The following is a 25,894-nucleotide window of genomic DNA, read 5'->3' as shown; positions in this document are numbered from 1 at the left end:
CGACTCTGCCAGCTCCTGTCCTGGACACCCCCTGAGCCCTTTGGTGTCTCTGGGGCTTTGCTGTCCCCCCTCTATTAGGGGCACAGGGGCCAAACATTCATTCTGTCCCTGCCAGGACCCCCAGGTCCTTCCAGAGCTGCCCCAGCCCCTGTCACTGCCAGGGACTCCTCCCTCCCCAGGGCAGCGGGTGGCATTTGTCCCTGTCACCTCCCTGCTGGTGCCGCTGCCCTTGGGGACAGGGCCAGGTCTGTGCAGGTTTGGTGATCACGGGGACAGACCTGGCTGGGAAGGGAGCTCAGAGCCCCCCCAGTGCCACCCCTGCCATGGCAGGGACACTGCCACTGTCCCAGGGTGTCCCAGTGTCCAGCCTGGCCTTGGGCACTGCCAGGGATCCAGGGTGGGCACCCTGTGCCAGGGCCTGCCCACCCTGCCAGCGAACAATTCCCAATTCCCAATATCCCACCCAGCCCTGCCCTCTGGCACTGGGAGCCATTCCCTGGCTCCTGTCCCTCTGTCCCTTGTCCCCAGTCCCTCTGCAGCTCCCCTGGAGCCCCTTCAGGCCCTGCCAGGGGCTCTGAGCTCTCCCTGGACCCTTCTCCTCTCCAGGTGAGCACCCCCAGCTCTCCCACCTGGCTCCAGAGCTCCTCTGGGCTCTCTCCAGCAGCTCCACGTGCTGCTGCTGTTTGGCTCTGTTAAAATCCAATTAGTGAGAGAAGCCTCTGCTGAATGAAGCTGCAAATGAAACCCTCTGCCAAAGTCAACAACGTGGATTTCACTTAACAGTAAGTGTGAGTGACACAGTCCTCTGATTAATTAGCAATCTACCTTCCACTGGTTAATTTGTCCTTTGCTTCTTCTGCTAATCAGTCCCGTGCTCAGCGTTACCTTCTGGGGGATCTTTTGGGGTCTCTGGGCCAGTGGTGGCCCTCTGCCCCTGCTGCAGCTGATTCAGCACAGTTCTCCAGCTGCTTTTCTCAGTTTCTTCCTCGCCTCGGGGCGTCTGCCCAGCGCCCTCGTGGCTGGTGAGTTCTTCCTTCTTGGAGTCCAGTGCCACATCCTCCTCCCAAGCTTTGTTAGCCCCCCCAGGTAAGGCATTATTGAATTTATCTTCCCCACAGCCCCAGTTCAGGGCACATTTGGGAGCCTGGGGTGGCCGCTGGTGGCCTCAGCTGCCTGCAGCCCTGACCTGGGCAGGTGTTTGTGCCTCGTGCAGGAGCAGCTGCTGCTCCCCACGCACTGCCACACCAGGGAAATGCTGTCCTCGTGTGTTAGACCAGGGTGTGCCCACCAGACCTTGCCTCTTCCTGTCAGAAATTCCCCCTTCTGTGGCCCTGACAGGGCACCAACAATTTCCTAATTAATCTATAAGCATTTCTTGGTCTATCAGCCTTAGCCACACCACACTGTTAATACCTTAAAATTAATAATCTAAAATTGCCCCTCGTGGATCCTACTACATTGCATCTTTCATAGTTCTATTTCTCTAAAGGATCTTATTTACAAGGCCATCCTTTAAAACTTATTTCAGTTTCTCTCTCAGCAGCGTCAGTCTTATTCCATAACATTTCTAAGTCAACATTTCTGATCTCAAAGTTTACATGACATGCACTATGTGAACCTTCTCTCAAATGCTGAGCATTTTCTATGAATCCAGGTCCCACATCTTCTCCCAGGGCTGCTCTTGGATCCCTCCATGCCCCAGCCCAGCACCAGCACTGGGCCTTTTTGTGCTCTGTGAGGTTACCACAGCCCTGGAGAGCCTGGCAGTGCCCCGTGCCACCACCTTGGCACAGCACAGGTCCCCAGGCTGCCACAGCCACTGTTTGCCCACCCCATGTGCACCCACCAGCCCCCTGGACCCTGCTCCAGACCCCAGCACCTCGGGGGCTGGCACTGGGGGAGGCCCCAGGAGCCTCAGCTGGAGGGGAAACTGAGGCAGGAGCTGCACGGGGCAGTTTCCTGCCCCAGCTCACGAGGCAGAAATGGGGGTTCCCATTCTGCTGGGGGCTCTGCACCCCCCACCCCAGGGCAGCCCCAGCCAAGGCCCCCAGGGCCCAAGGGAGCAGAGCCCCCACCTGGGATTGGGACCCCCGAGAGCCCATTACTGATTGGGAACACAATCACCTCGGGGCTGGGACCCCACTGCACTGGGACCCCCACCCACCCACAGGGACCCCAGGGCCCCACCAGGGCTCCAAAATCACAGAAATTTCACCTCCTGCCAGGGCCCCACCAGGACTTCACAACCACCCCAATCCCAGCACCTGCCAGGGCCACACCACCACTGCTGCTGGGACCCCCCAGACCCTGTGACTCCACCACACCTTTGGATTTCAGCACCTGCACTGCCCCCCCCAGACCCCAAAGGCAGCAGGACCTGCCAGGACCCCACTGTCACCAGGATCCCTGTAGCACCAGGACCTGCCAGGACCCCACTGTCACCAGGATCCCTGTAGCACCAGGACCTGCCAGGACCCCACTGTCACCAGGATCCCTGTAGCACCAGGACCTGCCAGGACCCCACTGTCACCAGGATCCCTGTAGCACCAGGACCTGCCAGGACCCCACTGTCACCAGGATCCCTGTAGCACCAGGACCTGCCAGGACCCCACTGTCACCAGGATCCCTGTAGCACCAGGACCTGCCAGGACCCCACTGTCACCAGGATCCCTGTAGCACCAGGACCTGCCAGGACCCCACTGTCACCAGGATCCCTTTAGCACCAGGACCTGCCAGGACCCCACTGTCACCAGGATCCCTGTAGCACCAGGACCTGCCAGGACCCCACTGTCACCAGGATCCCTGTAGCACCAGGACCTGCCAGGACCCCACTGTCACCAGGATCCCTGTAGCACCAGGACCTGCCAGGACCCCACTGTCACCAGGATCCCTGTAGCACCAGGACCTGCCAGGACCCCAAAGGCACCTGGACAGGACCCCTTCAGCACCTGGATCTCCCCACCCACCAGGACCCACCCACGACAGACAGACCACACAACCACACAGAGGTGTTTTTTTTCTCTCTTTTTTTTTTTCCTCTTTTTTTCTCTTTTTTTTTTTTTGCACAAAACAGGACATTTATTCAAGTGTTCTCCAGCACAAGTACATTAGAAAGGAGCTCGTCTGTATTATACTCTTCTGGGCACCAAAGAAAAAGAAAAGGAGGATGGGATGGAAGCGGGACGGACAGACTTTCTACATCTGCTGCACGCATTGACCTTTATTAGTTCAGAACAGCTATGTCACGAGCAATACTCACACAGATACAACAGCGCCGGGCGCCCGCGGCACCTCCGGCCGTGAAATGCACAGTTCAGCGGCAATAAATAGAGAAGCGACCCTAAAAAAACAAACCAACAAAAAAACGGGGGCAACGAACCGAGAGAGAAGTAGAAAATAAACCGGGGGGTGGGTCGGGGCGGGAGAAGGGGAGGGAGAGCAGCCGGGGCGGCCGCGGCGGCGCCGGGAATGTGGCGGCGGAGCCAAATCAAAGGGAGGAGGGAGGAGGGAGGAGGGAGGAAGGAGGGTACCAGCTCTACAGCGTATTCCTCGGGATGATGAGTACATGATTCCCACAAATAGTTAAGCGTCAGCTACTTCAATGTCTAGGCTAAAACACATGAAATCTCTCATTTAGTTTTCAAGTACAAAGTTAAAATGCCTTTTTCTTTTTTGTTTTTTTTTTTTAATAATAATATATAAGAGTAAAATAATAGTGCTCTTTGAAACTCCACTACGAGAAACAAAACAGTCATTGTCCAGACAGCAGACTTAATTTAACAATATATATTTTTAATAAAATGTTTTAGCACCGTGTTTGTCCCCACTCCCTCGGCGGATCTTAAGGAATTCAGGCCTTGTTTTGAGTTTTCATCTAGGGCTGTGCAACAGAATTTGTCTGGTTGTTTTTTTAAAAAAAGACGTGAGTCGGGTACGTTAAAAACTGAACTCTTGCCCCAGGCATCCCCACCGCCGCCGGCACCTGCTCCCAGCAGGAACCTGCTTCCCACCGGCACCGGCACCGGAGCCGGCACCGGCCGGGCCGTGCCAACGCCGCAGCACTGCTGGGACCCAGCCCCCAAAGGTGCAGCAGGGCCAGGGGGGTCCCAGGAAGAGCTGCAGGGCTGGGCTGAGCCGGGGGTCCGCCGGGACCCCCGAACCCAGCGCGTGGCCGTGCAGAACCCGCGGGCAGCGCCGCAGGACGGGGCAGCGCCGGCACCGGAGCTGCAGGGCCACGCAGGGTCAGCACCCAGAGCCACAGGGTCGTGCAGGACCAGCACCCAGAGCTGCAGGACCGTGCAGGGTCAGCACCCAGTGCCACAGAGCCGTGCAGGACCTGCCAACAACGTTGCAGGGCCGTGCAGGACCAGCACCCAGCACCTCAAGGCCATGCAGGATCAGCACCCAGTGCCACAGGGCCATGCAGGCCCTGCATTTGCCACGGTGAGGCCACGCAGGGCCGGCACTCAGCACTGCAGGGCCATGCAGCACTCGCACCCAGGTCTGTGGGACTGTGCAGGACCCACAGCCAGGGGCATGGAGCCACGCAGGACCCACAGCCAGGGGCATGGAGCCATGCAGGACCCACAGCCAGGGGCATGGAGCCATGCAGGACCTGCAGCAGTGCTGCAGGGCCATGCAGGACCCGCAGTGCCCACCGTGCCCCACACAGGACGCCCGGGGCCATGCCAGCCCCACAGACGGGCTCGTGGGGCCATGAGGACTCCCACAGCAGCAGGCAGGCAGGACCCGCGCCCGGTGCAGCGGTCCTGTGCCATCCTGTGCCATCCTGTGCCATCCGGCTCCGGGTGCCAGCAGGAGCCCAGAGCCCGGGGCCGGTGCCCCCCTGCCTCGCCACCCTCGCTCCCCGGCAAAGCCAGGCCCCGCGGTGCCCCCACCGCGGCCGCCTGTGCCGGCTCAGCTCCCCGTGCCCCCCGCACCCAGAGGGGCCCCCGAGCCCCCAGTAGCACCAGGAGGGAGGGGAGGTGGGGGCCCCGCGGCCGCCCCCGCCGCCGTCGGTCCCAGCACCTCGGGGCGCGCGGGCCGCGGCTCGCTGCCATTAGCCAGCACCCCGCAGCGAGCGCGGCCCCGGGCCCGCACCTTTCACAGTTAGAGAAGAGACGGCGACGGGCCCGGGCCCCCGGGAGCCTCACCGCGCCCTAGCACCAGTCCCTGCCCCGCCGGGGCCGCCCCGGGCCACGGAGCATAGCACCATCCACCGCACTGCCAGCACCTGCCCGCGCTCTGCTCACACCGCGGCTCCCGGCCCCCGTGGCCGGGCCGCCAGCACCGACACCGCCGCCGCCGCGGTGCCCCGTCCCCCCGCGCTGGGCACCGAGGGGACGCGCTCGCTCCGAACCGCGCGTGGGCAGGGGAGCGATGGCCCGGCGGCCGCGGCGACGCCGCCGGGGTCCCGTCCCGGCTCGCCGGGGCATCGCCCTCCTGCCGCCAGCCCGGCCCCGCGGACGCAGCGCCAGGGTCCGGGAGCCGCGGCCATCCCCGCGCCATGCCCGAAGCGCCCCGGCCGCGCTCCGGCACGGGCACCGCTCCGTCCCCCCTGCCCTGCCGGCGTCCCCGCCGCCGCCCTCGGCCAGAGCCCGTCCGCGGCACCGTGCCCCGCGCCGCCCCGGCGGGCGAGGGGCACGGCCGGGGGGCAGTACCCCCCGCTGCCGCCGGGGCACCGGGGCACGCCCGGCACGGGCCCTGCCGGACACCACGTACGCAGAAGAGCACCAGTACGCTGTGGGGTGGCGCCGGCGGGGCAGGGGGGCACCGCCGAGGCGCTTCCGTTCGGGACAGAAAAAGGTTATTGCATGACTCGGGATGGAGACGCTTCCGCCCGGCCGCCCCGGCCCTGCCGCTCGCTCGGAAAGGCCCGGCACGTAAGGCAACGTGGAAGCTGATGTCTCGACTCACCCCGCTGTGTAAAGCACCATTATGAAGTCAGGTTGTACAGTAGTAACAGTACCTTTTATATATATATATATCTATATCTCATATCTATCATATATATATAAACTGTAAACAAGAGGTAACAGCGGCTTCTAGGATCTGCTCTCTTCAAGGTTTCCTGTGTGGTAGGCACCCAAAATACTGTAGAAAAGGTGTGTGTGTGGTGTGTGTGTTCCCGGCCTCCCTGCCGGGTTGGCTCCATGTCACCGGAGAGCGGTGCTGGTGGAACAGAGCGAGGCTCAGCCGCCGGGGCCGGGGCCGGGCCGGCCGGGCGCTGGCGCGGACGGAGCGGAGCGGTCTCGGAGCGGTCTCGGAGCAGAGCAGGGTCTCCTTTGCCTCCGCCTCCCTCCCCGCTGGGCTTTCCCGCTGCCGTTTCCCCCTCTCCGAGAGCGGCGCTGGCGACGGCGTCTCGTCTCGCCCGCTGCTCCGAGAAGTGGAAACCAAACCGACAGGAAAACCCAGCCAGAAAAGAGCGGAAAATTAAAAGGTTACCCAAAAAAAAAAAAAAAAAAAGGTTTTGGTTTCTTTTCTTTTTCTTCTTTTTTTTTTTTTTTTCTTCCGTTTCATCGTCGTTTGTTTGTTTCTTGTGATTTTTGTTTGTTTTTAAATAGCTAAAGCTGATCCTGGGAAATTCCGGAGAGGACACCGACCCCTTTCGCTCGGGGAGACGTGTGCTGGGTTCCCGTCGGGCTGCGAAATCCCGTCTCTCTTCTGGGTGCTGACTCTTCTCTCATTCCGTGTGTTCACTTCTCTTGGCGTGGATGGGTTTGTTACCGACTCGCTCCGTGTGTGGCCAGTTCCTGCCCATCTCTAAACGCAGGCAAAGTATTCCTTCAGGGGCGCGAAGAGGTGGCGGATCACCGGCACGCTCCAGGACCTGCCGAGCAGTCTCTGCCGGGCCAGGCGGCTCATGTTGGACACGTCTGTGTAGTGCACGGGGAAGCCAAACACCCTGCGGGACACAGGGGACAGGGGAGGGGTCAGTGTAGAAGGCACAAGTCCTGCAGTGCCTCCGTGGTGTTCAGCAGCCCAAGAGAGGAAATGCCAGAAGCCCCTCTTCCACCTTTGGACCTTGCTTATCTCTCTGTAACCCTCTAGGTCACTTCCTCCAACCCTTGCTGTTGGACAGTTTCTGACACCCCTGTACCCTATATGAAGAGCTGTTTTAGCCCAGCTCAGGAGAAGAGCTGTCCCTGGGAACCTGCACAGAAGATTCAATAAAGGCATGGCTGTGGACCCCCACACAGCCTTTTCCTCTCTCTCCCTGGGTCTGTCTGCCTAGGCACAGAGCAAGCCGAAGGGCTGAAATCACAGTGAGCTGATAATCACTAAAGAGCTGGTATCACTTGAGCTTGCTAAGGTTGCCTGGGGCTGAGAACTGCTTGGGAGGCTCAGGGGTCTGTCCCAAACAGGAGTGTGCTACCCGGGACCCCTGCAGCCAGCTGGGGACACCCTGAGCCCAGCAGAAGGTGGCACTAGGTCAGGGTCGGGGCGTGGCGTGGGCGGGACCCAGCGCCGTGCCCGGCCCAGCCGCCCTACCTCTCCATCTCGGTGCACCACAGGATGTCCTCCTTCTCGTTCATGAACACGGGGAAGTGCTGGTCCTTGCCCTGCTTGATGGAGTTGGAGCGAGTGGTGATGGTTCGCACTTTGCTGAACTGCAAGAGGCACGGGCTGGTCAGGCTGGGCTGGGATGGAGCAACTCCCACCCCAGGAGCCACTGCTGATCCCTCCTGGAACCCCCACCCTGCGCCCCAGGGAGCCTGGGACTGCTGCTGACAGCACTGGGACCCCCCTCCTGCCCCTTGAGGCCCCCCTCACCCCCCAGCCCCGGCTGACCTTTGCTATCCTGCCGTGCTCCAGGCACTCCTGCAGCTCCAGCTTATCATTGACGGTGGATGCGAGTGGCCTGGGGGGCAAGAGATGGTGGGCAGGGGGTGCCAGCACTGTGTCCCCATACTGTCCTCCCCCACCGTGGGCACAGGGCAGGTCTCCAGCTGGAGTTTGTGGGGGTCACAAAGTGGCCACGGCTGTTTTGGGGGTGTGTGGCAGGTAATGGGCACGAAGCAATTCCTGTGGGAGCCCATCTGTGGCCACTAGCCGTGGGCCACCACAGCTAACACCCAAGAGGGACACAAAGGACAGCTTAGTGCCACCCCTCTGGGACAGCACCAGCCACCCCCATGGGGGAACCACCACAGGTTGGGACAGGACCAGCCACCCCCATGGGGGAACCACCACAGGTTTCCAGGGTGTGCCACCACCTCTTTGTCAGACTCCTGCTCTTGCCCAGCCCTGACCAGGGTCAGGAGACCCCCAGGGCCACAGCTGGGCTGAGGGAGGACCCAGGAGCGCAGCCCACCCTCCCAGAGCCAGCCAGGGGCTCAGCTTCGGGCTGCTCACCTGTTCATGCCAGGCAGGTTCCCCCAGAAGTAGCGTGCCCGGTGTGCTGCAGACACTTCTTTGGCATCGATCATGACGGGATTGGACTGCGGGAGGGACGGAGGGAGAAGGGTCACTGGGGTGAGGGCTGGGCAGCTGTGGGGTGGGACCCGGGGGTCCCGGGGCTGGAGGGGGTGGCCCCAGGCGGGCACTGACCTCCAGGAAGCGCGAGATGTCCCTCTTGTCGCTGACGCCCATGGCCACCACGTTCTCAAAGAGCCAGAAGAAGGGCCGGTCGTCGCCCTCCTTGGGCCGGGCTTCGTGCAGCAGGCGGTAGAACTCGAAGAAGAGGCGCCCGGTGCCCTCTGCGAGGAGAGAGGAGGGGCTGGGCTAAGGGCTGGGGGTCTCTGTCAGCCCTGGGGGCCAGCCCCACCCCTGTGGAGCCCCAGCCCTCTCCTACCGTAGAGGCCCTTCCTGGCCGGGTTGACGATGGACAGGTCGTTGCAGGGGCTCCCCCCAATGACCAGATCAAAGGGGCCCCACTCCTGTATCTGCAAGAGGGAAAGGAGAGCCCAGGTGAGCAGGCACTGCCACAGCCCGGGGCACAGGGGCACGAGGGTGGCTTGTAGCCCCACATTTCTCTTCACAGAGAAAAGCAAGGCCCAGTTCTTCCCAAGAGTATTTTTGGGATTCACATTCTCTGAACCTCAGAGAAAGAAAACACAATTCTTATCACTTGCTGTGCCCGTGTTTGTGCAGAAGTAGAATGCAAAATGGAGATTGTTTACCCAAAGGCACGGTGTTTTGTTTCCCTGGCCTACCAGGACCTAGTGTGTGTGCGTGTGGGGACTGTCAGGGGACAGTCACGAGATTCAGAGCAGTGTGAGCAGTTGTGTGCAGGGTCGAGTGCTTGGCAGGTTCAGTTTCAGATGTATAGAATAATACAGTATAATAAAGTAATTAATTAGCCTTCTGATGAGATGGAGCTCTCCTGATCATTCCTCCTTCCTCGGGGCCGTCACAGAGCAGCTATAGTGGCTGAGAAGGGACCCACCAGGACCATGGAGTCCAGCTCAGGACAGCCTGACCCTCCCCACCCTGGGCCCGAGGGCTGCCCCAAGGCTCTGGGGGGCTCCTGGTGCTGGCAGGGAGGGGGTCAGGATGGCACCTACGTGTTTCTGGGTGACATTGCGGACGTCCCCGACGTACATGATCTTGCCCTGGTGCCTCACCATGCCCACGGTGATGGAGTCCTCGCACACCTCGGAGGCGATGTACCTGTCCACCTGGATGCCCAGGTCCTTCAGCACCAGCAGGCCTGTGGGGAGCCATGGGGAGTGGGCCACGCACGCACAACGGGCCCCCAGCCCCGTCCCCACCTGTCTCACCCCCCAGGGCTGACCCCTTCCTGCTCCCCCATAGTGTGTGTGACCCCTGGGGTGGAGCAGAGAGTGGGGCTGCCTACAGGAACACGAACAGACCTGCCCAGGGGATCACCCAGGGACCTGTCCAGGGGATCACCCACGGATCCACCCATGGGAACACCCACGGACCTGCCCAGGGGATCACCCACGGACGGACCTGCCCAGGGGAACACCAAGGGACCTGCCCATGGGATCACCCACGGACGGACCCACCCATGGGAACACCAAGGGACCTGCCCAGGGGATCACCCACGGCTGGACCTGTCCAGGGGATCACCCAAGGACCTGCCCACGGGATCACCCACAGCTGGACCTGTCCAGGGGATCACCCACGGACCCACCCACGGGAACACCCAGGGACCTGCCCATGGGATCACCCACGGACGGACCCACCCATGGGAACACCAAGGGACCTGCCCATGGGATCACCCACGGACGGACCCACCCATGGGAACACCAAGGGACCTGCCCACACGGACCTGCCCACGGGAAGACCCAGAGACCTGCCCACACCTCATGGCCTGAGACCACCAGCCCCTCTCACCCCAGCAATCCAAGCCCACACAGGCCCTGGGGGGGCCCTGCAAGGTCCACGGGGCTGGGACCCCCACTCACCTGTGGCGATGCCATCGAAGAGCGAGAGCACCCGGATGGGCTTCCTCTTCTCAGCGGGCACCGGCGGGTACACCTTGGGGGGGTCCTGGAGCCAGGGGAGGGGGTCAGCAGGGGGGGCTGGGGTCAGTGGGGCAGGGAGGGGCTGGGGGTCTGGGCTTGAGGGTCAGCAGGGCAGGGGAGGGCTGGGGGTCAGTGGGGCAAGGCTTGGCGGTCAGCGAGGGGGGGGCTGGGAGGTCAGCAGGCAGAGGAGGGGCCGGGGGTCAGTGGAGGGGGCACTCACAAACTCCTGGTCGTGGTTGTTGGCGAAGAACATCTGGAGGCGCGAGGGCCAGTCCTCGCGCCGCCGCAGCAGCCCGTAGACGCCCTTGTGGCCGCACATGTAGCAGTTCCAGGGGTCCTCCTTGATGGCCGCCTGCGCCGCCCCCGGGCCCACCAGCAGGTCCACGCACTCCACGCAGAAGCACCTGGCCCGGGGGGCAGCCAGGGTCAGCATGGGGCTCGTGCCAGGGCCGTGGCACCGCCAGGATCTCGGCAGCTCCGGGGCACGACTGGGCCGTCCGTCAGACCTGCCCACTCCCAGCCCTGCTCTGACACCACTGGCAGTTCCCAGCTCTGTGCTGGGACTGGGCATTGCCAAGGCTTGGCCCAGCCCTACAGCAGGACTGTGGCAGCACCAGAACCTCCCCAGCCCCAAACCAGACCCGGCACCACCCTGTCCCTGTGCCAGGACTGTGGCATCACCTGGACTTCCCAGCTCCACCCAGGCAGGAGCAGGGCATTGCCAAGACTCCCACAATCCCACACCTGGACCAGAACATTACCAAACCTCCCAACCCTACACACGGAGACTGTGGCATGATTAAAACATCCCAAAGCAGGACTGGCATCATCAACAGCCCATGGCAGGAATGTGGCACCATGGAAATCCTTCCAGTCTTGCACTGGGACATCACAAATCCTCTCAGCCCCAAACCAGGACTGGCATCACTGAAATCCTACCCCAGCACTGAAGCATCACCAGAACTTCCCATGCTGGGGCCGTGGCATCACCAAAACATTGCCAAGCCCCACAGCAGGACTGGCAGCACCTGACTTCCATGCCAGGCCTGTGGCACTACCAAAACCTCTCTAGCTCCACACCAGGACTGGATATTAGGATATTTTGTAATGCCTATCACAAAATATCCCAGATTTGGTGCTGAGGTGAGTAAGTCTGGTCCAGGTATGGGTTTGAAATGCAGACTGAGCTGCAGAGGTTGAGCTCTGGGTGGAGCCCCAGCTCGAACTGCTGGGCTTTGGAATAACAAAGAGGATGAGGAAGGGTGACCCAGCTGGGTGAGTGGACACAGAGACCCAGCAGGAGTCCAGATAACACAACAAAGGAGATAAAGAGAGCTGCCTGCCAGCCAGGTGGATGCACAGGAGCTGAGGACTCTGGAGGAACAGTGGGACTTGCAGAGGGGGACACTGAGGGGACAAAACCCAGGGGTTCTTTAGTGGGGATTCCTCCTCGGAGGCACCAGCTCAGCTGTGCTCGTATTTCTGTGCCACAAATAAATGGCTTTACTGAACAAGACTTCTGAGACTGTGCCATGGGCAAGCTGGGCTGGAGCCAGGGGGGAAGCAGGGTCTGGGTGTGGGGCTGTGAGGAGCCCAGCTGGGCCATCTGCAGCCACAGGGCTCTGGCCACAGCAGTGTGACAGCCCAGGAGGCTCAGGAATGCTCAGACTGGGACATTTCCCTAATGACATCACCAAATTTCCAGGCCAGGACGTGGCATCACCAGAGCCTCCCACAGGACATCACTGCCCGTGGTGGGATGGTGGCATCACCATATCCACCCCAGACTGAGACATCAAAGCCTGATGTCCACGGGGACAGTGGCACCACCAGAACCTCCCTGGCACCACCATACCTGCCTGCTCCTGTGCCACACACCACAGCACTGCCAAAACATCCCAGCCCCAAACTAGGACTGTCTGAACTCCTATGCCAAAACTGTGGCACCACCAAACCTTCCCCGTCCCTTACTGAGACTGGGACATCACCAAAACTGCCCAGTGCCACACCAGGACTGGCACCACTGAAAGAACGTGGCAGGAATGTGGCAACACCAAACCTGCCCAGTCCCCAGTCCCAGGAGTGGGGCCCCAGTGGAAGCTGCCTGGTTCCAGCCCAGCCCCGTGGCACCCCCAGCCCTGTGGCACCCCCAGCCAGCCCCTGGCACCTGCAGCAGTTGTTGTTGCCACACATGAGGACCTCACGGCCACCACAGCAGATGGTGCAGTAGGACTGGTAGCCGTCGTCGTCGTACTGGTACGCGCACTCCAGGAAGCAGTTCTGGGGACAGCCGGGGTGTCACCGCGGGCCTGGGGACACTGGGGACCCCACCTCAGGGGAGGGCACACCCTGTGAGCCCCCCAGGCCGTGCCCCACACCGTACCTTGCAGTTTTGGCACATCCCCCCGATGAACAGAGGGTGCTCCAGGGTCACGTTGAGGCTCCCGCAGGAGATGCAGATGTCTGGGGGGGAAGGGGAGACATTGCCCTGGCACCCCACAACAGCGTGGGGACACCTTGACCCATTGCCCTGGCACCTCACAACAGCGTGGGGACACCCCAAACCACCACCCTGGCACCCCACACCAGCGTGGGGACACCCCAAACCACCACCCTGGCACCTCACCCAGCGTGGGGAGACCCTGACCCATCGCCCTGGCACCTCACAACAGCGTGGGGACACCCCAAACCACCACCCTGGCACCTCACAACAGCGTGGGGAGACCCTGACCCATCGCCCTGGCACCTCACCCAGCATGGGGAGACCCTGACCCATCGCCCTGGCACCTCACCCAGCATGGGGAGACCCTGACCCATCGCCCTGGCATCCCACACCAGCATGGGGACACCCCAAACCACCACCCTGGCATCCCACACCAGCATGGGGACACCCCAAACCACCACCCTGGCACTCCACCCAGCATGGGGACACCCTGACCCACCACCCTGGCACCTCACCCAGCATAGGGACACCCTGACCCATCACCCTGGCACCCATGCCAGCGTGGTGGGGACACCCCGAGCCCTGTCCTGCAGTCCCCAGGACATGCTCGCCCCATGCTGGGGACACAGCAGAGCTGGGGACCAGCAGGCAAAGCTCCTACTGCCCTCCAGCCCCACCCCAGACCCCAACAGCCCCAGGCAGCATCCTGGGGGTCCCTGCCACCATCCAGGGTGGGCCCTGCCCCTATCCAGGGTGGGCCACTGCCACCTGACAGCTGCTGTCCCTCTGCCAGCCAGGCTGAGGGGTCGGACAAGCCTGGCCTTCTTCCCCTGAGCTGCCCCACAGCCCCGTGTGCCCCCCGTGCCCTGAGGTGCCCAGGCAGGCAGGGACAGACCCCCCCCCAGCCCAGACAGGCAGGGACAGAACCCCCAGGTGCAGGGCGTGCCCAGGCAGGGACAGCCCCCAAACCCATCCCCAGGTGCAGGACGTGCCCAGGCAGGCAGGGACAGAGCCCCCAGCCCAGGTAGGCACGGACAGACCCCCCTAGCCCAGACAGGCAGGGACAGCCCCCCTAACCCATCCCCAGGTGCAGGACGTGCCCAGGCAGGCAGGGACAGCCCCCCAGCCCACCCCCGGGTGCAGGACGTGCTTAGGCAGACAGGGACAGAGCCCCCAGCCCAGGCAGGCACGGACAGACCCCCCTAGCCCAGACAGGCAGGGACAGCCCCCCTAACCCATCCCCAGGTGCAGGACATGCCCAGGCAGGCAGGGACAGCCTCCCCAGCCCATCCCCAGGTGCAGGGCGTGCCCAGGCAGGCAGGGACAGCCCCCCCAGCCCAGGCAGGCAGGGACAGCCCCCCAGCCCACCCCCGGGTGCAGGGCGTGCCCAGCCCCACACTCACCCTCGATGTTCCTGCACTTCTGCCGCACCTCGTACACCAGCCGCTCTGGGGGAGCAGGGGAACAGTCAGGGGGCTGCCCCAGCCGGGGGGTGAAGGGAGAGACCCCCGGGAGGGAGGGATGGAGCCCCGGGGGAGAAGGGGGAGCAGCTCTCGTGCCCCACCCTCAGTGAGCAGCCCCCCAGGGAGGGGGGCGGGCACGGGGCAGCGCGGTACCTCGGGTGCGCTCGTCGATGATCTCCTTGACCTTGGGCTTCTCCTGGGTTGTGCTTTTGCGGGGTTTTTTGGCGGGCGGGGGCGGTGCGTAGGCGGCTGCTTCGGGCTCCACCCACATCTCCGTGTAAACTTCTTTGTAGGGGTTCCTCTCCTCTGTGGGTCATCGGTGCTGCCATCAGTGGTGTCCCCCCACCGGGTCACATCACCGGGGTCCCCCCAGCAGGGTCCCAGCCCCCCGGGACCTCCCTGCCCAGGCCCGGGCCACCCCGGGTGAGTGTCCCCAGCCCCCGCTCACCTTCGGGGGGCTCCAGCCCCTTGGGGCCCGAGGGCTGGAAGCCGCCCAGGGCCCACTCGATCATCTGCTTGTTCTGGATCTCCACCACCTTGGACGTGTCGGTCTCGTCGTTCTCGGGGCACGCGGGGAAGATCTTCCCGGCCCGGCTGCTGGCCACCTGGGGGGGTGCAGGTGTCACCAACCCATCCTTGGGGCTCCCCGAGGCTGCTCTCACACTGCCCAGCCAGGCAGCCCCAGCCTCGGGGGGACCAGCACGGGCAGGAACCTCCACACAGGACCCCCAAAGCCAGGGTCCCTGCCGTTCTGGGACAGCTGATTCCCAGACACCCCCTAAGGGAGCACACACGTCCTTAGGGGGTCCCCCACACCCTGTGCCTTCTGAGAGACCTCCAGGTGGGGCAGGAGAGGAGGCAGGGCCAGGTCCTGGCAGGGTGAAGAGGGAGCTGCTGCTTCCACAGGTGGAGCCAGTGTCCCGGGATGTCCCCATGCCTCGGCTGTGTCGCCCCCTCAGCTTAGCAGTGTCCCAACTGCCTCGGCAGAGTCCCCAAGGCTCGGCAGGCAGTGTCCCTGCTGCCTTGGCAGTGCCCCCCCCCCGGCTCAGCAGTGTCCCCCCAAGGCTCGGCAGTGTCCCCACGGCTCAGCAGTGTCCCTGCTGCCTCAGCAGTGTCCCCCCATGGCTCGGCAGTGTCCCCACAGCTCAGCACTGCCCCTCACCTGCAGCACCTCGTAGATGGCCTTGCGATACATGGGCTGCTTGTTGTAGGTGGCCTGGTGGAAGGCGCTGGCAAAGGAGCTCAGGGGCAGCAGCTTCTCCACGCACACCTGGGGACACACAGGAGGTGGCCGTGGGGACACCGCCGTCACCGGCTGTCACCCTGGGGTGCCACTGACCCCCGCGGGGTGCCACTTACCACCGAGAACTTGCCGTCGCCGAACCACATGACCCAGCGGGTGCCCTCGGCGGCGCGGGAGCGGCCGGTCATCCACCAGGACACGATGCGGCCGGGCCACCAGGAGAAGCCGCGCAGCTTGCCCCACACCAGCTCGCCGATGCCGAAGCCGCGCCCGTCCTGCGGGCAGGGCACGGGCGGGGTCAGCGCGGCGCCACCAGGCCCGGCCCGTGCCTCCCGCCCCTCCAGCCGGGGCAGCGGGGGAGGCAGGGCCGGGTCCTGGCACGGAGGAGAGGCAGCTGCTGCTTCCCCAGATGGAGCCGGTGTCCTGGGATGTCCCCCTGCCTCGGCAGCGTCCCCCCACAGCTCAGTGGTGTCACCACACGGCTCGGCAGTGTCACCCCACAGCTTGGCAGTGTCCCCCCCATGGCTCGGCAGTGTCCCTGCTGCTTTGGCAGTGTCCCTCCATAGCCTGGCAATGTCCCCCCATGGCTTGGCACTGTCCCCCTCTGAGCTCAGTGGTGTCCCTGCTGCCTCGGTGGTGTCACCCCATGGCTCGGCACTGTCCCCTCACAGCTCTGCACTGTACCCCCATGGCTCGGCAGCGTCACCCCACAGCTTGGCAGTGTCCCTACTGCCTCGGTGGTGTCCCTACGGCTCTGCAGTGTCCCCCACCACGGCTTGGCAGTGTCCCGGTGCCTCGGCAGTGTCCCTACGGCCCGGCCCGGCCCTCACCTCGTACTCGGGCTCGTCGTCGGCCGACTTGGAGGCGTTCTTGTCGCCGGCCTCGGCCACGGCGGGCTCGGGCGTGGTGGCCACGCTGGGCGAGGCGGGGTCGGTGGGCTGCTGCGGCCCGGGCGGCGGGCTGGCCTCCTCCTCCTTCTGCGCCTCGGCCCGCGCCGGCTCCTCCACCACGTTCATCACGGCGATCACCTTGGCCTTCTTCTCGGCCTGGGGAACGGCATGGCACGGCATGGCACGGCCCCGGGGCATGGCACGGCACCGGGGCCCGGGACAGCCCGCCATGGGGCTGGTGACCAGCGCCCGTGCCTCAGTTTCCCCGTGCTGACCCCGGGACCCCCAGAACTTACCCTGAGTCCATGCCAGGACCCCCACAGTCATCCCGGGACCCCCCGAGCCCATCCCAGCACCCTCTGTGCTTATCCCGGCACCCCGGGGCCCATCCCGGTACCCTCTGAGCCGATACCGGTTCCCTCTGTGCTTATCCCGGTACCCCCGGGGCCCATTCCGGCACCCTCTGAGCCGATCCTGGTACCCTCGGTGCTCATCCCGTGACCCCCGCACTTATCCCGGTTCCCTCTGTGCCTATCCCGGCACCCTCACACCTCACCCCGGTCCATGTCACCCTCTCCGGCTCCCCCCCCTCGAGCCCCCCGGCCCCGGCGGGATCTCCCCGTGCGGCCCGGCCCGCGGTGGTGCCGGTATCGGAGCCGGTGCCGCTCACGTACCCGCGGGACCGGCCGGGCCCGGGCCGGGGCGGAACGCGCGGAGCCGGAACGCGCGGAGCCGGCCGGGCCGGTGCGGGTCAGCCCGGCGGCCCTTTGTCTGGGCTCCGGGTCACGTGGTGCCTCCCGGCCCGGCTGGTTGGCTGCGCTGGGGGGCGGGGGGGGGGGCGCGCGGGGGGCACGGGCCGGACCGGAACCGAAGGGGAACCGAAAGGGCCCGAGTAGAACCGAGCGGAACCGAAAAGAGCCGAGGAAAATCAGAGTGACCGAGAGGAGCCGAAGAGACCCGAACGGCGCCCGGGCCGGACCCGAACGGAACGGGGCGAAACCGAAGGGACCGGGTAGAACCGAAAGGTTCGAGACGAACCGAGAGGAACCAAGCGGAGCCGAGAAGAACGGAGGCAGCCGAGCGGCCTCCGGGACGGATCCGAGCGGTCCCGAGTAGACCCGAACGGTTCCGACAGAACCGAACGAAGTCGAGCGGATTCCCGGCACGGGACCGAACGGAGCCGAACGGCCCCGAGCGCTCCGGCCCGGTCCCGGTCGCCCGGTGTCCTCCCGGTGTGGCCCCACTCCCCGTGCCGGTGCTCCTCGCCCCGGCCCGGCTGTCCCGCCGGTGCCCCGGTGCCGGCCCGGCCCTCCCGGTACTCACGGGCCGTGCTCCGCTCCGGGCTGGGCTGCGCCGCACGCCGCGGGGCCGCTCCCGCCGCCTTTTGTCCCGGGGCCGCGGCCCCCCGGCCTTTGTGCGGAGCGCCGGGACGGGGCGGGGGCGGCGGCGCCCCGGGGGCCTCGCCCCGCACGGCTGGAGCCGCCCCCGCCCCCCGCACCAGTGTCCCCAGTGCCACCAGTTGGGGACTGGGCGGGGGGGGGGGGGCACCGGTCCGTCTGCACCGGCCGGGCACGGCAGGATGGACACCGGTGTGCGGTCACAGTGCCCAGTTCAGCCCAGTACGGACACCGGTGTGCGGTCACTCTGCCCGGTTCAGCCCAGTACGGACACCGGTGTGCGGTCACAGTGCCCGGTTCAGCCCAGTACGGACACCGGTCTGCGGTCACTCTGCCCGGTTCAGCCCAGTACGGACACCGGTGTGCGGTCACAGTGCCCGGTTCAGCCCAGTGCACTCACTGGTCTGTGGTCACTCTGCCCGGTTCAGCCCAGTTCCGTCACCGGTGTGCGGTCACTCTTCCCAGTTCAGCCCAGTGCAGTCACTGGTGCGGGGCTGGTACCAGCCCATTGTCCCGGTTCGACCCGGTACGGACGGGACACGCTCGGGATCCCTGCAGCCCAGGACAGGCCGTGCCCCCACGTGCCCTGCCAGCCCCGGTGTCCCCGGTGTCCCGGGGGTCCCACCACGCGGTGCCTCAGGGACCCCTCTGTGTGCAAAGGGGGGGGTGGTGTCACCCTGGGGGGCAGTGGGACCCCTGCCCTGCCACCCCCTGCTCGGGGGTCCCCGGGCCACCGCCTCATCTCGGAGGGACACCAAGGGACCCCGAGCACGGCAGCGCCCGAGTGCCACCCTCGGGGTGCTCCCCGGGTGACAGTGGGGTGACATCACCCGCTCCGTGCCCCCCCGGGTGACAGCAGGGACACCCCGCTTCCTCCAGCCCAGCTCGGGCTTTGGGGACCTGGCATGTTTGGGGACACGAGTGGCCCTGGGCCAAAGGACGCGGGGTGGGTGACACCCGGGGTGTCCTGGGGCAGGGTCACAGCAGGGCCTCGTGTCCCCCTGCTCAGTGCTGATCCCGCCGGCCCCGCTCTGCCCGGGGGACAGGAAATGTCCCATCGCCGGTCGTTAAGGGACATCGTCTGGATGTCCCCGCTGGACAATTGTCCCAAGCGATCTGCCCTGGGGCCACCGGCAGCTCTGGCAGCCCTGTCCTCCCCCACCCCCGCCCCGATCCTCAGTTCCATCCCCCATCCCTGTCCTTGCCTCACTCCCACCCTCATCCTCATCTTTATTCCGCCTGCATTGCCACCCCCATCCCCACCCTCATCCCCATCCCCACCCTCATCCCCATCCCCATTCCACTCCCATCCCCCATCCCCAGTCCCTGCCCCATCCCCCATCCCTGTCCTTGCCTCACCCCCACCTTCATCCTCATCTTCATTCTGCCTGCATTGTCACCCCCATGCCATGCCATGCCATGCCATGCCATGCCATCCCCATCCCCATCCCCATCCCCATCCCCATCTCATCCCATCCCATTTCCATCCCCATCCCCATCCCCAATCCCTATCCTTGTCTCCCACCCTCATCTTCATCTTCATTCCGCCTGCATTGCCACCCCCATCCCCCGCTCCATCCCAATCCCAATTCCATCCTCACCCCCATCCCCATTCCACCCCATTCCCTGTCCTTGCCCTCCCCCCTCATCTCCCTCTTTCTCCCACCCTCATCCCCTCTCCATTCCATCCCATCCCATCCCATCCCATCCCATCCCATCCCATCCCATCCCATCCCATCCCATCCCATCCCATCCCATCCCATCCCATCCCATCCCATCCCATCCCATCCCATCCCATCCCATCCCCTCTCCATCCCATCCCATCCCATCCCATCCCCTCCTTCATCCCTTGCCCCATCCCCTTCATCTTCATCCCAACCCCATGGTCCCATCTCTGTCCCCATCTCCACAGCTGGCACAGCTGGGTGGGGGGTCCCAGCCCAAGGGGTCCCAGCGTGGACATGAGAGGGACAGCGCCTGCCCTGAGTGTCCCTGTCCCTGTGTCTGTGTCACTGCACTGACCCTGGGTGTCCCTGTCCCTGTGTCTGTGTCACTGCACTGACCCTGGGTGTCCCTGACCCTGTGTCTGTGTCACTGCACTGACCTTGGGTGTCCCTGTCCCTGTGTCTGTGTCACTGCACTGACCCTGGGTGTCCCTGTGTCTGTGTCTGTGTCACTGCACTAACCCTGGGTGTCCCTGACCCTGGGTGTCACTGCACTGACCCTAGGTGTCCCTGTCCCTGTGCTGGCCCCAGGTGTCCGTGTCACTGCACTGACCCTGGGTGTCCCTGACCCTGGGTGTCACTGCACTGACCCTGGGTGTCCCTGTCTCTGTGTCTGTGGCACTGCACTGACCCTGGGTGTCACTGCACTGACCCTGGGTGTCCCTGTGTCCCTGTCCCTGTGCTGGCCCCAGGTGTCCATGTCACTGCACTGACCCTGGGTGTCCCTGTCCCTGTGTCTGTGTCACTGCACTGACCCTGGGTGTCCCTGTCCCCATGCCAGCTGCACCCCTCAGAGGCTGAGGGGTGAGGAAGAGGAGGGCAGGCTGGAGGGGGCTGGCTTGTCCCTGTGCCCACGGCAGTGGGGTCGGTGACCCCAGCTGAGACAGACGGTGGGGACTGTCCCCAAAGTGGGACATGGGCGGTGGGTGGCACAGAGGGGTGACCCCAGCAGCTGTGAATGGCCACTGGGCCACCAGCCAGCTCAGCTCCCCAAAATCACGGCCCAGGAGGGACCAGTGACAGCTCTGGAGGCCCTTGTGGCTTGGGGAGCCCCATGGGGACACCATGGCCGTGCCAGCCATGCCCTGTGCCCTGTGGGACGCTGTGAATGTACCAGCTGTGCCCCATGGGGACACCGTGGCCGTGCCAGCCATGCCCTGTGCCCTGTGGGACGCTGTGAAGGTACCAGCTGTGCCCTGTGTCCCATGGGGACACCGTGGCCGTGCCCTGTGCCCCACAGCATGGCCTGGCCATGCCAGCCGTGCCCAGTGTGACGCCCTGGCTGTGCCAGCCGTGCCCTGTGGGTGCCAGCAGGAGGGTGCTTGGCAGCAGGGCTACAAATGGTGCCAAGGAGGTGGCACAAGGGGACACACTCCCAGGGAGACCCGCTGGCAGTGGGGACAATGCTGTCAGGGGGAGAGGGGTGTGCTGGGACCCCGGGGCCCCCGCAGAGCCCCTGTCCCTGCTGCCCACGAGTGGCTGCGGCACCGCGGCTGCCCCGTGCCTGTCCCAGGCTCCCGCCACGAGCCCGGCTGCGTCACTCCCGGTTCCCCGGGAAACCGGCAGGGACGGGCGGCACATCCCGGGGAGAAGGACGGGGCTGCTGCCCGCGGCTGCCGAGAGAGGGCGGCCGCGGGGGCACGGGGGTGAGGAACGGAGCCGGGGCCAGCCTCGGGTGCCAGTGGCACCGGCAGCACGGAGCACCCTCTCTGCCAGCCCCAGGGCGCGGCCAGGCCAGCGTGCCCTGTGTGCCCACCCGAGCCCCGTGGGCACTGACCGTCCCTGTGTGCCCAGCCAGCCCCAGCCTGGACCCTGTGCCACCATCCCCCATGTGCCCAGCCAGCCCTAGCCCAGGCTCAGTGCCACCATGCTGTGTGCCCAGCCAGTCCTGGTACAGTCTCTGTGCCACCATGCCCCGTGTGCCCACCCCACTGGTGCCATGGGACCCTCAGGGCTTGGTGACCCCGTGTGCCCACCCCACTGGTGCCATGGGAGCCCCAGAGCTCGGTGGCCCCGTGTGCCCACCCCACTGGTGCCATGGGACCCTCAGAGCTCGGTGACCCCGTGTGCCCACCCCACTGGTGCCATGGGAGCCCCAGAGCTCGGTGGCCCCGTGTGCCCGCCGCGCCGGTGCCAGCCCTCACCTCCCTCTTCCAGCGTGCCAGCCACTCGTCGCGCTTCCTCTTGCTGATGTAGTAGGGGTCCCCGGCCTGGAAGGTGTGCCGCTGCATCGGCCGCTGCCGCAGGCTCGACTCCCAGCCCAGCCCGCCGCGGAGCCGCCCGCGCGAGCCCTGCGGGGCAGAGGGGTGAGGGCACTGCCAGGGCCTGCCACGGGCTGAGCCCGGGGACAGCGCAGGGGACATGGCACAGGGGACAGCACAGGGCACAGCGCAGGGGACATGGCACAGGGCACAGAGCACAGGGCACAGCGCAGGGCACAGCACAGGGGACAGCACAGGGACACAGATCAGGGACACAGCACAGGGGACAGCACAGGGGACACAGCACAGGGCACAGCGCAGGGGACAGCACAGGGCACAGCACAGGGCACAGCACAGGGGACAGCACAGGGGACATGGCACAGGGCACATGGCGCAGGGCACACAGCACAGGGACACAGCACAGGGCACAGCACAGGGGACAGCACAGGGCACAGCACAGGGCACAGCACAGGGGACACAGCACAGGGGACAGCACAGGGACAGCACAGGGGACATAGCACAGGGACACAGATCAGGGACACAGCACAGGGGACATGGCACAGGGCACAGAGCACAGGGCACAGCGCAGGGCACAGCGCAGGGGACAGCACAGGGGACAGCACAGGGCACAGCGCAGGGGACATGGCACAGGGGACACAGCACAGGGCACAGCACAGGGCACACAGCACAGGGGACATGGCACAGGGGACAGCACAGGGGACAGCACAGGGACACAGATCAGGGACACAGCACAGGGGACATGGCACAGGGCACAGAGCACAGGGCACAGCGCAGGGACAGCACAGGGACACAGCACAGGGACACAGATCAGGGACACAGCACAGGGCACATGGCACAGGGCACAGAACAGGGCACAGCACAGGGACAGCACAGGGGACATAGCACAGGGGACAGCACAGGGCACAGAACAGGGCACAGCACAGGGGACACAGCACAGGGCACAGCACAGGGGACACAGCACAGGGGACAGCACAGGGCACAGCACAGGGGACACAGCAGAGGGCACAGCACAGGGCACAGAACAGGGCACAGCACAGGGGACACAGCACAGGGCACAGCACAGGGGACACAGCACAGGGGACAGCACAGGGCACAGAACAGGGCACAGCACAGGGGACACAGCGCAGGGCACAGCGCAGGGCACAGCACAGGGGACAGCACAGGGACACAGATCAGGGACACAGCACAGGGACACAGCACAGGGGACAGCACAGGGCACAGCACAGGGGACAGCACAGGGGACATAGCAGAGCTGCCCGGGGGGCTGTGGGGGGCACACCTCATGCGTGGGGAGATGGGCAAAGGGGGCAGGGCCTGCCTGGGCACATGTGGGCACATGAATGTGGCCTGGCACTAGAATGTGGTGTCCAGAGGTGTGATAGTGGGCAGAAGTTCTTCCCTGTGGGGTGGTGATGCCCTGGCACAGGGTGCCCAGAGATGCTGTGGCTGTCCCTGGACCCCTGGGAGTGCTCCAGGACAGACAGGACAAGGCTCAGAGCACCTTGGTCTATGGAAGGTCCCTCCATGGATGAGCTTTGAGGTCCCTCCAGCCCAAACCAGTCTGGGATTCAATGACCTGGATGCCATGGCATCACAGCTGCACCTTGGTGGGCACCACCAGCACCACCCAGGCACGGATCTGCCCCAAAGCAGATCCAACACACCGTGCCCAGGGAACTGAGGGAGCTGGGGAGAGGGCACAGCCTGGGCAGGCACCATCCCCTGCAGGGCTGGAGGGGGGCACTGACCGGGCACACCCAGTGCCACCTGGTCCCTGCAGGGCTGGAGGGGGGCACTGACCGGGCACATCCAGTGCCACCTTGTCCCTGCAGGGCTGGAGGGGGGCACTGACCGGGCACATCCCGGTGCCACCTGGTCCCTGCAGGGCTGGAGGGGGGCACTGACCGGGCACATCCCAGTGCCACCTTGTCCCTGCAGGGCTGGGGGGGGACACTGACCGGGCACACCCAGTGCCACCTGGTCCCTGCAGGGCTGGAGGGGGGCACTGACCTGGCACATCCCAGTGCCACCTGGTCCCTGCAGGGCTGGAGGGGGGCACTGACCTGGCACATCCCAGTGCCACCTTGTCCCTGCAGGGCTGGAGGGGGGCACTGACCGGGCACACCCAGTGCCACCTGGTCCCTGCAGGGCTGGAGGGGGGCACTGACCTGGCACACCCAGTGCCACCTGGTCCCTGCAAGGCTAGGGGGGGACACTGACCTGGCACATCCAGTGCCACCTTGTCCCTGCAGGGCTGGAGGGGGGCACTGACCGGGCACATCCAGTGCCACCTGGTCCCTGCAGGGCTGGAGGGGGGCACTGACCGGGCACACCCAGTGCCACCTGGTCCCTGCAGGGCTGGAGGGGGGCACTGACCGGGCACACCCAGTGCCACCTGGTCCCTGCAGGGCTGGAGGGGGGCACTGACCGGGCACATCCAGTGCCACCTGGTCCCTGCAGGGCTGGAGGGGGGCACTGACTGGGCACATCCAGTGCCACCTGGTCCCCAGCACAGCAGCCAGTGCTGCCCGCTGTCTGGCTGTGTGGCATGGCAGCCCAGGCCCCCCCAGGACCCCATCCTGTGGGGATGTGGGCCCTGCTGCTCCCCCATGGTCCCTGCAGGGCTGAGGGAGCAGGAGGAGATGGTGCCCGTGGGCAGAGGAGCACCACACTGCCTGCTGGGCTGTGGGGCTGTGCCCATCTCCTGGGGTGGGAGTGGGGCTGTGCCCATCTCCTGGGGTGGGCTGTGGGGCTGTGCCCATCTCCTGGGTGGGCTGTGCCCATCTCCTGGGTGGGCTGTGGGGCTGTGCCCCTCTCCTGGGGTGGGCTGTGCCCCTCTCCTGGGTGGGCTGTGGGGCTGTGCCCCTCTCCTGGGTGGGCTGTGGGGCTGTGCCCATCTCTTGGGTGGGCTGTGGGGCTGTGCCCATCTCCTGGGGTGGGCTGTGCCCCTCTCCTGGGTGGGCTGTGGGGCTGTGCCCCTCTCCTGGGGTGGGAGTGGGGCTGTGCCCATCTCCTGGGTGGGCTGTGGGGCTGTGCCCATCTCCTGGGGTGGGCTGTGGGGCTGTGCCCCTCTCCTGGGTGGGCTGTGGGGCTGTGCCCCTCTCCTGGGGCGTGCTGTTCCCACCTCCTGGGCCCAGCCTTGCAGAGTCCAGCCCAGGCCGTACTTGCCTCCATTTTCAGGGTGTCGAAGTTGTTTTCCTCCTTCTCGTCCTTGCCTGCACACGGAACAGAGAGCGGCCGTCAGCGGCGTCAGCGCGGGGCCCGGACCCCGCAGGGCGATGGGTGGGGCCCCCCGGGACCCCGCAGGGCAATGGGACCCCCACCCAGGACTCCTAGGGGGGAGAGGGGGCCCAGCCAGCCCGCCCAGAGCCCCCCAGGCCGGGCGGGGGTCGCTGCCGGGCGGGCGCTGCTGCTGCCCCGGCGGGGTTGGGGGCCCGGGGCAGGGACCCCCCCGGCGGGCGGGGGAAGCGGCGCAGCCCCGCTGCTGCTTCCTGTGCTCTCGGCACATCCGCGCCGCAGGTCTGCGAGCGCTGCCAGGAAAGCGGCTAAAAATAACCCCGAGGGTTTCGGGGGCTGAGAGCCGCCGCGGAGCGGGGGCGGCCGGGGAGCGGGGCGCTGCTGGGGGAGCGGGGGGCTCCCGCCCACTGCGGGCACCCCGCACGCTGGCACGGACCAGGCTGGCCCTGTGCGACACGGGGACGGTGCCCTGCGGCTGGCACACGGCGATCAGCCCCCCAGAGCAGCAAGGGCCGAGGAGGAGAGCAGCCCAGAGCTCTGCTCCGGGTGCTGGGGGACACCAGGGGACGTGGGGGGACATTGCGGGGCGGTGCGGCACACTGCAGGACACCGGGACACTAGGGGACGCCTTGGGACACGGGGGAGCAGGGTGCGTGTGCACTCCAGGTATGCCCAGGCATCCCATCCTCATCCACAGGGATCTCGGGGGGAAACTGAGGCACGGCAGAAGGGGCCGGGCCTGTTCGGAGATGCTGGTCCCCTCTGTCACCGGGACTGGAGGGCACTGACTGAGGCGGGGATTTCCCGTGGCTCATCCCAGCCTCGGGATCCCCGCGGGGCCG

At 65.5% G+C, this 25,894-nt stretch overlaps 1 protein-coding gene across 2 annotated transcripts in view; it reads right to left on the bottom strand.

Moving 5' to 3' along the window:
* Positions 1-3,771: 3,771 nt before the first annotated feature.
* The window catches only part of DNMT3A (DNA methyltransferase 3 alpha), a 48,594-nt gene continuing 26,471 nt past the window's right edge, over positions 3,772-25,894 (bottom strand). For both annotated transcript variants that reach the window (XM_059843209.1, XM_059843210.1), the window contains exons 5-23: positions 24,984-25,030; positions 21,738-21,884; positions 16,413-16,628; positions 15,699-15,857; positions 15,502-15,609; positions 14,788-14,944; positions 14,493-14,645; positions 14,280-14,324; positions 12,817-12,896; positions 12,601-12,713; positions 10,654-10,837; positions 10,374-10,458; positions 9,507-9,652; positions 8,795-8,885; positions 8,551-8,699; positions 8,356-8,441; positions 7,792-7,861; positions 7,492-7,610; positions 3,772-6,904 (exon numbers count right to left, since the gene is read on the bottom strand). In XM_059843209.1, coding sequence (XP_059699192.1) covers positions 6,763-6,904; positions 7,492-7,610; positions 7,792-7,861; positions 8,356-8,441; positions 8,551-8,699; positions 8,795-8,885; positions 9,507-9,652; positions 10,374-10,458; positions 10,654-10,837; positions 12,601-12,713; positions 12,817-12,896; positions 14,280-14,324; positions 14,493-14,645; positions 14,788-14,944; positions 15,502-15,609; positions 15,699-15,857; positions 16,413-16,628; positions 21,738-21,884; positions 24,984-25,030 — 2,297 coding nt within the window. In that variant the 3' untranslated portion in view covers positions 3,772-6,762. The remainder of the gene's footprint in view (positions 6,905-7,491; positions 7,611-7,791; positions 7,862-8,355; positions 8,442-8,550; positions 8,700-8,794; positions 8,886-9,506; positions 9,653-10,373; positions 10,459-10,653; positions 10,838-12,600; positions 12,714-12,816; positions 12,897-14,279; positions 14,325-14,492; positions 14,646-14,787; positions 14,945-15,501; positions 15,610-15,698; positions 15,858-16,412; positions 16,629-21,737; positions 21,885-24,983; positions 25,031-25,894) is intronic.

Source organism: Haemorhous mexicanus, chromosome 3, assembly GCF_027477595.1.
Source record: "Haemorhous mexicanus isolate bHaeMex1 chromosome 3, bHaeMex1.pri, whole genome shotgun sequence".
Lineage (NCBI taxonomy): Eukaryota > Metazoa > Chordata > Aves > Passeriformes > Fringillidae > Haemorhous > Haemorhous mexicanus.
The sequence above is the reverse complement of the archived record's forward strand: the minus strand, read 5'-3'. Positions and strand labels throughout refer to the sequence as shown.